The 15,093-nt window shown below is 36.3% G+C and overlaps 1 protein-coding gene across 1 annotated transcript in view; it reads left to right on the forward strand.

Moving 5' to 3' along the window:
* dysc (whirlin protein dyschronic) overlaps positions 1–15,093 on the forward strand; it is a 237,101-nt gene that overhangs the window by 108,302 nt on the left and 113,706 nt on the right. Inside the window, exon 7 of the mRNA XM_089231819.1 lies at positions 7,419–7,514. Within this exon, the coding sequence (XP_089087945.1) occupies positions 7,419–7,514 (96 nt within the window). The remainder of the gene's footprint in view (positions 1–7,418; positions 7,515–15,093) is intronic.

Genomic DNA, 15,093 nt, shown 5'->3' on the forward strand with positions numbered 1-15,093 from the left:
ATTTTAATCTCCAAAAAATTGTGATTCCCGCTATTTTTAATTTTTTTTCCAATTTTTATCTAGGCATCTATCCAAAAATTATAGTCAACGAATAGTTGATGAGGATTATACGGGTTTTAAGATCATAAATATATAAGGCAAGTGTAACCGAGACGAGTATCCCAGATTTATACTTCAGATAACGGGGGGTTTTTTTTGTTACTTAATTGTTTCCCTAGCATGCCCGAAGTTATTTATGGCCGGATAAGAAATCTGGTTTACGACAACATAAAAATCCAGCGGCCAACGGAAAAGATTCAGAGCTACGAGAGACGAATTCCATGATCTTTATTCATTTAGTACGTCCGCGTGCGTGTGTGTGTGGAGAACGGACATGCTGTACCCGTGATTGCGGGAGAAATTTTTCTGAGGTCGTTGTAACTAAATGACCATCATTCGACCAACATGATATCCAATCTTCTCGACTGAGTTTACTCTGCCGTCTAATCGAGTTTAGTGTCACTCTGCTTCACTCTCGGGTTACCATTTCAGGTCAGTGGAATTATTACGAAAGAAGGAATGGGAGGAATCGTTTTGTGTGGACCAAAAATGCCAGAGGTTCATAACATCCAGTTTTTAAATCAATCCAATGTCAATTACGAGATGACTCTGGAAATGGAACGAAATGATAAATGTTATCATATCTTACTGTTAAGCTATTGGTAATAAATTCCATATTGGGAAAAAGAAAGGTTTGCTTAAATTCTTCATTTTGTGTTTGAAGCTAAGATCGGGATTACTCAATAAAAGATTTATAAACGATCTTTTACAAAACTTGAAAAACAATCAATAAGCTTATTGGTTACATTCACTCGAACGTAACCGATACGCTTATTCGTTGCATTTTTCAAGTTTTTTTATAAAAGGATCTTTTATCAATCTTTTATAGTGAAATCTCGGTCTAGACATCAAGAGAACTGAATTTTGCAGAACTTGTTTCTATGAGAAGTACGATTCATTCTAGAGCGATTATTCTGTTCCCAAACGTCTATTCTAAAACAATGTTTTTCAATCTTTTTTCGCCCATGACCCCTCTTTGGATCAATTTTTTTCTTGTGACCTCCATGTCATATTGTGGGCCTCCACTCTCATACAGGAGTGAAACCCTTTCTACTGATTAGAATAATTTTTTGAATAAATTTAAGGTGAACAAACATTCTTTTTTGTAATTTCGATCTCCGTACCCCTGCCAAGAGCTCAGTGAACTTCTCTCTAGTAGGAATTTCATGCAGAATTTCAACATCATGGTGCTTCGTGTCCACGAAACCTGCGTGATGTAATGAGTAAATACGTTAATGTGCAAGTTGTTACTTTAAGATTAACATATTTACTCGTCACACACATCATGTAGGCCGCTCAGCAACATGAAGCAACCCCTCCCCCATCCTTCCTGAATCGTGCCCTGATGGGCCCCACGCGTACAAAAAAAAAAAGATGGAACTGGTTTTATTTATTTATTTATAAGAAAGTAAATAGGGAAGGAAAAAAAAACAGAGAACTCTCTCTCTCTCCCTGGATTGAATTCATTTCACTGACGTTTGGATGAAATATTTCATTTGTGATCACGGGGTAATATAACCTTTTACCGGCCGAATTAAGATTTGAATTGATTTTCTACATTTTTTTCTGTTATTTCCTTTTCTGATCCTTTCGTTTAGAGATATCAACCACAAAATTCATGAGGGAAAAAAATTTCTTGTATGTTAGATGAACTGGGCGTAATATTTACTGTTCTATGGTAATTTCTTTTGTCAAGATAAACTTTTTTTGCAATATTCATTGTTTACAGAGAGCCAGGAAAAAAACCCCAAGATCAGATAGGTTTATCCATGTTCCAACATGTTCAGTCATGTTAGATTATATGATATATATAATCATATGATATATATAATATGCAATAATTTATATATTGCAAGGTTGAATATTTACAACTTTTTCATCACTTGGATCAATTGAGTATTTTTCAATCACATTTACGTAGGATTTATCACACGAAACCCACTCTCACTTTTAGTGAATTTGATAAATCTAATTCTTAATTGATACTTTCAAACAAAATATTCCAAAATTAAACTACGTAAAGGCTCTGTATATGTAGAGAAAGATGTTCTCTCTACTTGTTAATATAATACATACGGAAAACTGGCCATATGAAGAGATATTGATGTTTACGAAAGGAAAATTCGTCTATGATATCACGGGAACTCAACCCCCAGTCTCTCGTATAACTGCTCTACCAGTAGGCTATGAAAGCAGATGAAAACATTCCCTCCCTGAGCATACGAGAGACCGGTGTTCGAGTCTCAGTTTTCCGTATATAAGGCTCTGGCATGAACGGGTTAAATCTTCTAATAAAGTCAACTGACATATAAAGAAGACGTTACTAAAAATGTCACATGGAAGCAAAAATTTCCGATAACTACGAGGGGGGGGGGGAAATCATCGATCTTATTTGTGGAACGTTAATGACAGGAAAACACAGAAAAAGAAACAGCTCATGATATCGTATAAAAGAAATCTAGTACAGTAGGCTGTATATATACATTTCGAGATGATGTTTTATCGCTAATCAATACTCACCTCAAATTAACGATGTGATTCTCAACAGCTGCCGAAAGCTTTAAGAAAAAAGTAACTCCCAACTCTTATCTACAGAAAAAAAACCCTAAAGTTATGTTTGGTTCATGTCGAGATGTATTCACCGCCGAACATTTGAGCGCATTATATTACCTGTGTAGTTGAACGAGATAAAAATATGGATTCGACCGATATTGGTCATTGTTCCTCCTCAACTTACTGGACGTGAATCGATCGCCACCTCGCAACCTTAAGAATCTTTGCACTCTTATTGATATTGTGATCAAGAATATATGAAAGTACGATCGAAACATCTTTAACCGAAACCTCCTCTTAAAAGACGTCCATTTCGTCGATCATTTACGAATTTGCAGTTCACTTTCCGAAACATGAAATAAAATTTTCAAGTCGATTTTGAAAAAAAACGGTGGTCGTATTTTAACCAGGTGCGGATCTAGGATGATTTGGTTCAGGTTCGTTGAATCGTCCCGTATTTTAAGGGACAGATGTATCCCTCCCTCATTTTCGGCTCTTCGGGGGGGGGGGGAGTCAATTTCTGATATGAGCCGAGGCAGACATCTGCAGATGCAAGTAAAGCCAAGGCTTTATCTCCAGCTACAAATGAAGCGGAAGCTGGCATCTTCAATATTGAATGGAGTTGAGGCAGACATATCTCCAGCCTAGAATGAAATCGAGGCAAGTATCTCCAGCTGCGAATGTATATATAGTCGAGGTAGATATATTCAGTTACAAAAGGAATTGGAGCAGACATTATCAGCTGCGAATGAAATCGAGCAGACACTATCAGCTGCGAATGAAATCGAGCAGACACTATCAGCTGCGAATGAAATCAAGCAGACACTATCAACTTCGAATGAAGCAGAGGTGGACATCTCCAGCTGCGAATGAACGGAGACAGATACCTTCAGCAGGGGAATGAGCAGGAGGGAGATATCTCCAGCTCGGAATGGAGCTGAGGCAGACGTATTCAGCGTCGAAATGAGTGGAGGGCTCACATCATCAGCTGCTAATAAAGCCGGAGCAGATACCATTAGATCCGTCGAATCATCCTTATTTTACGGAAAATTTAAATTTTCCCCCTCATTTTTTGGCTCCTGGGGGAGACGATCGCCCATCAATCTCTGGATCATCGCATGGATTTAACGACTATTTATTGGTCGTTATGAAAACTGAATAAATTTATAGCATATCTAAAATGTTTTGTGTACATGTTAAAATATATATGTCTAAAATATTTAGTATCTATGTTACGGTCAATGTGATAAATCGGTTATTGCATATTTACCAATCATCTTGGTAAGTTTAATAAATTTATCACTGTTACTGGAGATTATGCACAGTAACCAAGTGTACTTGTAAAGTTTGATAAATATTTGAAATTTGTCGCCTTTACCTGTGATTATGCTAGAGTGTAATTTGTGAATTTAATAAATATGAAAAAAAAAATTTCGAACGAGTCTAGTATGAGTGATAAATACTAGACTATTCATTGACTTATTATATAGTCGGACTCCGATATAATAAAAAATTTTACGATTGTATCCCGATATAATGATACAATAAATGTGTGAATTATCATGTATAGTATCAATAATACTTACTGGTTGGTCTTATAGTGGATATTGTCCGTGTCTATTGCCTCTTTTGTTAATGAGTCTTTATGTGTTTAATTTTGTGGTTGAAATAAAAAGTAAAAATTAAAAAATTTGAATTTCATTTCAATTTAAATAATAAAATGACAGTGTGTGGCGACAGCGTCCACCACTGGATCGCACTGTCCGCGTAATAGGGAAAAGTGCGCCTGCGCGATGGACGAACTAGACGCGTTTGCCGCTCAAACCAGACAGTCACGCGTATCAATGTAATACGCTCTTGTAGATTCTGTTGGGTTAGTTGTATAATAAATGTTTAATTATGTTTGAATTGTGAAGAAAGTGTTGCCTCATTCCTTCTACAACAATTGGTGACCCGGCCGATCCCGAACTCTCTTCTGCTCAATTTCCATTCCGCCGTTTCCTACTGTCATGGCGACGAGTGTGAAACTGCCACCTTCCTGGAGCCGCGAACCTGAACTCTTCTTCAGCAGCGCACATCCCTTGTTCTTCATTCACAAGATCGTAGATGATCTCACGAAGTTCCATCTCATCATCAGCACGCTTGGCCCAGACAAACTGAAGCTAGCGAAACTGCTACTTCAATCCACGGACGCAACTGAACGCACCTACAAGAACCTCAAGGATACTTTACTTTCCGAATACGCCCAATCGAAGCAAGCCAATGAAAAAGAATCAATTGTAAATCACGATACAAAAAAAATAAGTATATATTCGAGAGGACCTTTAATTAATGCATATTCCCAAGCGAAAGTAGGAAAACATAAGTAATACTGATTAAATTTATTTCATTTGGCAAGACGAAGGTCGTGCGTGATTATTTAAATAATCACAAACACATATTCATTTTCCTGTGAAATTGAAGCAGTTAAAAAAAACTCTTTTCATTTTGTAATTATCGATTTGAGTAATCGCTTACTAATTATCATTCCTGTGTAATCAGTGGTCAGATTTCCGTTGTGCTCGTGACATTCCGAGGTTACTCTTAATAATTATCCGTCCTGAGTTACCATTGGTATAAAAAAAAAAGAGAAATTCCCAAAATAAATAAATAGGAAATACATGTAAGTGATATAGTTAGATAGACATAAGAGACATTAGATAGACGGCCAGTTGTTAAAGTCCTTCGTATGGTAGCGGAGAGTGACGTCATCCTTGCATAAATAATATATATATACAAGAGTGCCTAGCAAACGGGGGGGGGGGGGGGTTATGGCATTTTACTGATGAACCGTTGATCCTAGAGGTATATTTCCAATTAGAAAAGGTTTCCACAAATAGCGTGTAGTATTCAAATATGTCATTCATGTTTCAAAGGGTTGGTGGTTGTATAGTTATAAAAATAAAAAAGATTAACTTTTCATACCAACACGTTAGGCTCAAAAACCGAGTTAGAAAGTTGTTGCCCTGTCTCTCCTGAGATGCCAACAAAAAATATTCCACGTTTCTAAGTGCAATATTCATTGAGATATTCTTAAACGGAGGAAATTTGGGGAAAAACAACGTTAAATGCGAGTGAAATAGTTTTTCCGCATTTAGAGCTGTTTTTTTCTCAACTTCCCCATTTTGTCGAATTCGACTAACTCAAAAAATATTGCACTTAGAAACAAGGAATTTTTTTCTTGAGGCATCAGGAGAGACATGGCAACAGCTTTCTAATTGGGTTTTGGAAGCACACGAGGACTGTATAAAACATGATTTTTTTTTTTTAAATTTTAATAACTATGCAACCCCTTGCAGCATAAACGATATATCTGAGTACTATACGTTATTTGAAAACTTCTTCTAATTAGAAGTATTACTTGCGTTGCATAAAACTATCGCATTTCAATATGAGCGCCTTTTTTTAGCTTGAGCTCAAGTGTCATAAACAGTAGTTACGAATTTTTTATGTAGTAGGTGTATTATGTCGAGTTTTTCGTTTTATAAAATACGACATGTAAGTGATAATTTTGAACTTTTTTTAATTTATAAAGAAAGTATAGGCCATGAGAAGTATTTAAATGCAAACCGCACATATTTTTTGTATCAAAAGTTTATTTAATGATAATTTTTAAAAATGTGTCGAAGACTTCTCGTCCACCCAGTATATCAGGCTGATTAGAAAGTACAGGGTGGTTATAAATAAACTGACACTATTCAGACGTATGTAGTGCCTATTCTGATGGAGATATTTTGATGAAACTTGATATATAGGATATATGGACCAAGGGGTAAAGAAAAATTAAAAAAATAGTTAGATTTTTGACCACCAGATGAAAAAGTGGCGCTTTTTTATCATAGTTATTCCCCCCCCCCTCCTGCGGTCTAAATAACGTATATACCAAGTTTCAATGAAATACGTCCTCCTCAACGGGCGCTACATTGGTCGGAGTAGTGGCAGCATAAGTAAACTTACGCTACTGATCTTAATTATACTGACATTACTCCGACCCATGTAGTGCCCGTCGTGGAAGAAGCATAGCGTTGAAACTTGGTTTATTAAAACTATTTTTTATTAAATCTTTCTTTTCCTCATGGTCCATATATACTAAGTTTCATCAGAATGTGCGCTACATACATCAGAGTAGTGTCAGTTGCATTTTTAACCACTCTGTACAAGATAATTTTCCAATCAGCCGAAAGCATTGGAAAATGACTAGGCTACTGCAATAAGCTGGATTTTTCAATCCACTGACGACAATACCTTTTCGTTGGTCGAATGAACTTCATTTGATCAACTTTCATGTATAATAAAATTATTATTTTTTCTTATATCATTGGCATATGAATCATACTCGTAACAGCGGTTCTTTCAAAGCTGAGTTCAAAGCAGTTTATTGTGGAACCTTATTGTATAAAACTCCGGAGTAGCAGAGACATCGGAGCTTCACAAAGAAATCAATAGAGTTGGTTCTAATGTTGAAAAGCTAATGATATGACTCTCATTCGTGTACTCCAGTAAAGATTTCCGATGAAATCTACATCATAAAAGTTCATTGGCTTACGATTTAGTGAAAGAAAAGTGTAAGAAAATGCACGAAAGTCAAACAAATAGATCGATATATTGATTGATGATTCTTTAGCATCGCTATTTTGTTGCTTTACGCACATCAAGTTGCTTAATAACACCAAGAGTATATATTCCAGTTCACTTCTTTGACCTTATACATATACATATTTTTTTAGTACAAGCTGATGTCAGAAATAAGAAACTTTATCCGTCATGAAGATCTTGAAGAATTCGACGAGCTTCTTTACAAGAGAGAGCTTCACGCGAAAAAGGTAAAAAAAATACTGTAGCTAAGAAAGTATATGCAAAGTAACAGATTAAGAATGCATCTAATCACCAGCTTAGTGCTTTTTTTAAGGACACAAATCAATGATTTAATTTAGGTTCCTTTAAAATTTCTATAATCAAGTGAAAAATATGGAAACAATTAAATTGGTCTATTTATCATCAATTTTATATGCTATCTAAAACTGTGCTTCTGTGCCTGATAAATTCAAAATTTCTACATTTTACGCATCTCAGTTCTTTTTTCTTTTTTTTTTTGCGTATTAAATTGCATATATTTGCATGCAATTTACCTCTTGTACGCAAATATTTTAGCACACAAACGAAGGAAAATAGCGGCATCATGTTACGACGAGCTGATCTTATATATCAAAACCTTAAAAGAACAGATGCTTACAATCATTGGCACCGCGTGGGTCACACTTCACAATTTTCTCAGGCCGACGAGCCATTCAGCTATACTACACGCGTTATCAGAGAGCTCGGTGGGCCACATTTATAACATCACTTATATCTCCTCTGGAGACAGAGCGAGGGCCATGGTCAGTCTTGGTGGGCACATATGAGAATATTGATATACAGTCGAGATTATGGTTAATTCGAAGTCTAAAGTCACTGGGTAAAAAACTCGAGTTATCCAATTAATCTATCCTAAAACCGTAAAATGACTACAAAATTGCAACTTAATCATCAATATTGACACAGGATAATAAACTATTAAAATTTAATCATCAGTTGTGAAACTGTTTCCCAAAAATTTTAATAATTTTTAATTATAATATATATATATACATACAGACAGACATGACCACTGACCGCCCAGAGAGACCATCTTGGGATGGTTTGCGCTCTTTCCGAAAGGGATGGACGGTCTCGGAGAGCTATATATACATACGGTCCACGCCACTTAATGTGATCACATCGGGACTCGGGGATCTCTGATAACATTAACCAAACGATAACTCTATCCGAAAAAAATCACGTTTTGTCAAATGGGACGTATGGTTAACGGGTATCGGTAAAACGTGACAACTCTTTGTTCCTTTCCTACATAATTGCTTCAAAAATGTTCAATCGTTCCTTTTTTTTTTTTTATCACTTTTTTCTAAAAAACGGGACTTCTTTTTAGCACTCGCTGCTTCCTTGCCTGTCCATGGTTCCCATACGACTTCCCAGATAAGTTTAGTATATATTGTTCATACCGATTCGAAGCATAAATTGGCATATACGTGGTTTGCTCAAAAACTATCCGACCATAATTTTTCGTGCGCGAACCAATGAAGCTAGGGAAGCGTGGTTTGTGTGGCGCACGTATGCAGGCAGGCAATCCTAGTGCGTGCTTGCATTTTTTCCCGCCTGCAGAAGCGGAGTCGAAGGCAGACCGCCGATGAGGGAGAAAGTGTAAGTGAGCTCCCCTTGTCAAATTTTTGCTTTCGACTCGACAAAATGGCAGGAAATACTTGAGCAATGCTACTGCATTAATCGTGATGGAGCTGCCAATTGCGACGTAGGGCCTCTTCTTAGTACTCCTCAGTGATGGTTGTGCCGTGCGGTGCGTACTCGTGATGAATTATGTGACTGGCGTCATAGGAGACTTGTCAGCATGGCTTTGACATTACATCTATCTCCTGAAGGCCAAATCGTCAGTCTATTGTGCCACATAAGGCGCCTATAAAAAAAGAATGGCTCATCGTACATTTTCGACATCCTACCACCAAAGAACAGGTTTGCCTCTCAAAGTGATATCTTGGAAATCTGTAGAGGAAAAACAGGATAGGGAACAGCGTTTGGCTATAACGATAATGCTGACATCACAGATTTTTGCTCAAAGATGGTGGATGAGTTAGCCTGACATTTCAAGCAGCTCTATTACTTCAAATATACAGTAGAATCTCGTATTAACAAATACCGTTATAGTAAAAATCTCGTTTTAACGAACACTTTTCTAATCCTCCAAATAAGTTTACATAGGAACTAGCTAGGTAACCTGGAATTCCTTTATAACGAAATTTCGTTTTAACGAAGTGATTCCTCCGGTCTCTTGGCGTTCGTTATAACGGGATTCCACTGTATATATATATATATATATATATATATATATATATATATATATATATATATATATATATATATATGAGGTAGGGCAGCTGGGAGGGGGGAAAAAAACCTTCTCAATTCATCTTTTTCCGTTCTATCTCATAAATTTTAACAAAGATATCATCCTGTTAATCGGACACGTTAAACACTTGAAGGTTTCGAGATAAAGATCGCATGTTTAGAGAGAACATGATGTTGCACACGTTTAAAATTTCATCGTATTCCTTGGAATTCCTTTGCAAAAGTGTTGCAGTTTTATTTGTTTCTTCTCAGCGTATGTTGCCACGCTCATTTTTACTGCTTGGTGGGTTTTATTCCATAAAATACTGTAGTCATAGAGTCGATATCGATGCAGATGCATGTTTTCAGAATCAGTATAAAAGGTTGGTTGTGAAAATGTTTTTCTCCCGTTACTATTGCGCGGTTTTCTCGTTTCCTTAGAGGAGAAATTTCTTAGCTCGAGGCTTTTTGCCGGAAAAGGTTCGATAAAATATTTGAGAAAGCACTGAAACATGTAGTTTTATTTGTTTGTTCGCATCTTTCCCTTCTCTCTCAAGCTATACTGTCTTCGAAAATAATAATAAGAGAGTAAAGGAAACCGGAGGAAAAACCGAATCAAACTTTAGTCATCCTTACGATACTTTCACGAATTCGCGGAGATGCTGCTGCTGGCATAAGTGGGGAAACGGAAATTGGCGGCATTCCCTTCTAACAACAATTCTGCGAAAGAATGCCAATATGTTCTTCTGCCAGACACCGATTTTTTTTGTGGCTTCGGTTACTGCAAGCACTTCTGAGGATCATGAAACAAATGTTCTTATAAAAGATATCTTCTCCTACCGACGGGATTCGGCGATTCCTTATTATCAGACAAATACTATTGAACTAAACTCGGCAAATCTTTAAGTCTGCGATCTTTGTAACAACCAATGAGTGCACAGAAAGTCGTTATCCAGGTTTTGTTTTCTTCTCAACCGTTGGTCGTAGACAAAAACTATATTATCCTAATTGGCACATCTGACTCCAAGGCTAGAGAGACGTATTTTTGATACACAACATTTAATTAAAGATGGTTAAAGCATACAGAGTAAATTCATGTGAAAAACTTTAAGATGTGACATGAAGCTCCAAAACGAGCATTTTTGATCATAGAATGTGAGGTCGAATTGCAATAGCAAAGGCAGTAGAGGATGTTCTTAGAGAGCACTTCACCAAAAGGAAGTATCATATCATATTTCTCTGATGGATTTTCTGCAATAAGTGCAACCAACTATTCGAGGGTGAAAGGTATTGTAATGTGGTAGGACTTCTCATGGTACAACCTGGGTAACGCAAATTCTACCACAAGTCATGAAATCGCTTGACCATTGTTTGGCACAACATTACTTTGATGGTAATAAATTGCATCAATGAAAAACCAATCCCATCGCGAATGGTTGATTGCACTTATTGCAGCAAATCCGTCAGAAAAATATGATATTTGTTTTTGGGGAAGTGCTGTTGCGCACTCTCTAAAAACACCCTCTACAGCCTTCGCTTTTGCGATTCGACCGCACACTCTCTGACCAAAAATGCTTGTTTTTAGGGGTCTTATATCACTTCTTAAAGTTTGTTCCATTAATTTCGAATCACCCTGTATGTGTGTACAATGTTTACATTTCAAGAGAGAGGGAGTGCGTATGTCCATCTGTCGCCTGAGAGCTGGAAGGTTGGCTGTTGATTTCTATCACACATGGTCCCCTTCGGTCTATCCCATAGTTTCCCAACCTTTTTTGTCCCATCACCCCCTTCTTCAGAATTTTTTTTCTCCCATCGCCCCCAGCGCAATCTAACCTATAGGATCCTATGTTATACCCGTTGCTTCTACCGCCCCCATCAACCCCCAGGGAGGCTTTAACGCCCACGTTGGGAATCACTGCTCTATCCGAATGAGTATCCCGTCACGTGATCATCTCGTGTTCCAGTATAGAATGTACTGAGTTTCACGTGACCAGAGCGTGCTGATAGCGTGAAAAATATTTGAATATCGACGCTGTACACTAGAAAAATTTTGTTCTTGCGATAATACAGTATTCTGCATGCAAAACATTTTTTATTACCGTACAACAAGGATTGAGCGAGATATTTAATTTCAAATTTAATGATTTTTTTCCATTATTATTTTGCGTGTGTGTGAGCTGTCTTTATAGTTGTCAATGAGGGGGTCGATGTAAAAATATGAATTGGAATAATGAGAGGTTGATTTTATTCCCATTAAGGTCTCTTAGTGTTAAGCATTTGTGATTTGTTCGTAAGTGAAATGGTATAATAGTGCTAGTGAGTTTTTCGTATGCCAAATTTATGGATTAAATTAATTACTCACGTGTTTGCAGAAAAGTAAAATTTATTTATTAAATTGTATTAATAAAAATATTCAAAAAAAACAAACCAGTAGAACATTAATCATAATCACTCAATATATAGTGGAGACATTTTTTGACACCGATATCTCATTACTTGCCCAAGTACAAATTCAACCATTTTCCTGTTTGATTTGTGTGTGTGGGTACAGTTCAGCTTCAAGAAAGTGTATTTTTGCTTTGCTGGCGTTCCAAACTGTGTAGATCAGTGCCTGATTCGCTATGTATATGGTTACATGTTTGATTTGTGAATGATCCCTGAATCCCCTCTCAAAGTTTAAAGTTCTTACGTCTGTTAATATTTGCACACGACAGTGAAACTCGTTTTGTTTTACATATTTCCGAAAGAACAAACTTTTTCTACCTGCATATCAATATGCTCGGTCGTCCCGCTTTTACAGGCATACTGCAAGGTGGGTTCAACACAGCGATAAAAGCAAACAACTCTCTCGACAATATACTTAGTTTAAAAATATACCTATATCTATATAAATAAAATATACCTACATATCTACCTATGTAACTGAAGGACTCTGGGGAATACGCAAATCAAGTAATTTTTTTTCAAAAATTAATTTATTTACGAAAAGGTGCCGTAAAGTTTTCGCTTCAGATAGGGTTTCCGAATTCCCAGGAAAATTAGAAACAATACATCACTAATTTACAGTGAAACCCCATTTACACGACTCCTTACGTTTATACGACGTTATTTTCGGCTTCGCTTATCTATACCAGTGGTTCCCAACCTTTTTTTCCTTCCCGAACCCCCCAAAGCAATGTGACATACCTTCCCACACCCCCCCCCCCCGAATACGTTTTTTATGTTAAAAAATTCAGTTTTTTTTTTCTGTACTTGATTACATTAATTATCCAATAATTCATTTCCATGAATTCTTTTATTTATTGTTTGATGTCTTTTCGGCTATGGCTAATATTTAAATTTTTAATATTAATTTTTTTTAATTAATTAAAAAACGAAACTAAAAAAACACAATTTTTAAATAAAATTTCGAGATTTGAGGAAAAAAGATTCATGATAAGTTTCTTAACTTATTGATTCCCAGCCGCAACAACTATAAATAAATTTGTCTTTGACAATTGACTGATTTTTTCTGACGTTTTTCCTGAGTCGCGTGTATTCACGACGGTATCAAATCTAAGCACAACATGCTAATAACATGAGGTACCAATGTAAACACTATATATGCATTACCTAAATTGGTTTAAGTAAATAATGGTACTTTTTCTCAACCGAAATAGAAAACCAGCACGATCACGAATCGAAAAAAAAAAAAACTTCTACCACGCAAAATTTATAACACATTTCTGCGAGCAGAAGTCAGAAAATGAGGCGTCAAAATATTTGTATGATTCATATTTTTTCAGGAATTGAAAAATTCAATTTTTATCATGATTTCAATTTTCTTGAATAATCAGTCACCATGTTGTAGCTTTTTTTTCCATCTCGCACTCCCAAAAATACTCTTCCTTACCCCTAGAAGGTGGACACACCCCCCGGTTGGAAACCACTGCTCTATACTTTTCACTTCAAAACTTATTCACTTATAAACTTCAAATATTTCATTTATGCGCCTCACAACGGCAATTACACGACGTTTTTACGACACGAATGCTAAATTCTGTAATTGATAATAATATATTATCATTACATTATTATAATATTAATGATCCATGCAGTTAAATGTAGAAGGTGTACAAATTTTTGCGTGAAGGGTGAAATGGCACTCGCGCTTGTGTGTTCGACTATCCTGGTGGAGTCCCTGGCAATAAGTCCGAAATTTCATTGCAGTTTGGCCAGGATCCGAAAAACTTATACGATTTCCTGTTTTTCTTTTTGCATATTAAATTAAATTTACGCAGATGAAATTTTATTTTCTCTTATTTTCCTACAGTTAGCAAAGGAAAAATAGTTAGAATTACAACTTGCATATGCAGCGCTGAGATGGCTTCATTCCAATTATGGTGATCACATGCTTACACATCACTCTTAATCATTATATATAATAATATTACATAACTTCCTCTCTCTCAGTCACTTGCAGGTGGTTAGGAGAAAAGGACAAAAAAAAATTAATTATAAATTTTTAAGTATAAAGAGGTTGCAGAGAGAGGATAGGCAAGAAAGTATTGGTGGGTATTACGCAATTATTCTCTATGGAAAAAGAGGCCCTTAATTAGGGCCATAAACTAAGGGGAGCTGATGAGTGAAGAAAATATATTAGGTATTATGCATGTTTGACTTCAGAATAAAGCAGAGAGCTTCCGTCTTTTTCAGAAATGGACGAACCCCACACATAGGATAATTGGGGTAGCTTTGACTCGCTATAACACATTAAGGAATCACAACAGGTCCGGAATCAACTGGAACACCGCCTCCTTTTCTCACATATTATCTCCTTGGTTCGTCTCTCGTGTTCCCACTTTCCCAAAACCGTATAAAGATTTCATAGTAGGCCAGGATTGCAAGTGGAGTTACACAAACTGGAAACCCCCCCCCTCCCCTCCACGTTTTCTTTTTCAATCTATTCTTTCCCCAGCCCCCCCCCCACATCTCTTTTTCAAGCAATATAGGTAAAGAAAATTAATTAAATTTTAAACAAATATTCCCATTGAGTTTTTGTTAATCTTTTATACGTCATTTTCAGCATTAATGTGTCAAAACAGTAATTTTACCGATTTCCCGGGAATTTTCCTCGGGATTTCGGAAACGTGAAATCGCAAAAAATTACAGAGAACGGGCGGGCAGGAATTCTCGAGCGGAAACCATAGTTCCAGAGGTACACATGTGTAGCTCATTTTTAACTGTTTTATATGGTTTTTATATGGTTGAAGTTAAGACATGAGTTGAGACACATACGTGTACCTAACTCAAATGGTCCTAGTAAGGGTATCCGCCCAAATTAAATAATTAATTAATATTAATTAATTAAATTTAAAAAATTAATTAGATTTAATTAATTGGTTAAGTGTTTTTTAAAGGACATTTTGCCATGGAATGAACGCAAATCAATCAAAAACAATTATTAGTCAGTTTTGGCTCAGGTGTGAA

Source organism: Pholcus phalangioides, unplaced genomic scaffold (assembly GCF_987345545.1).
Source record: "Pholcus phalangioides strain wild (caught in Gottingen) unplaced genomic scaffold, Ppha-v1.0 ptg000004l_1, whole genome shotgun sequence".
NCBI classification, from domain to species: Eukaryota; Metazoa; Arthropoda; class Arachnida; order Araneae; family Pholcidae; genus Pholcus; species Pholcus phalangioides.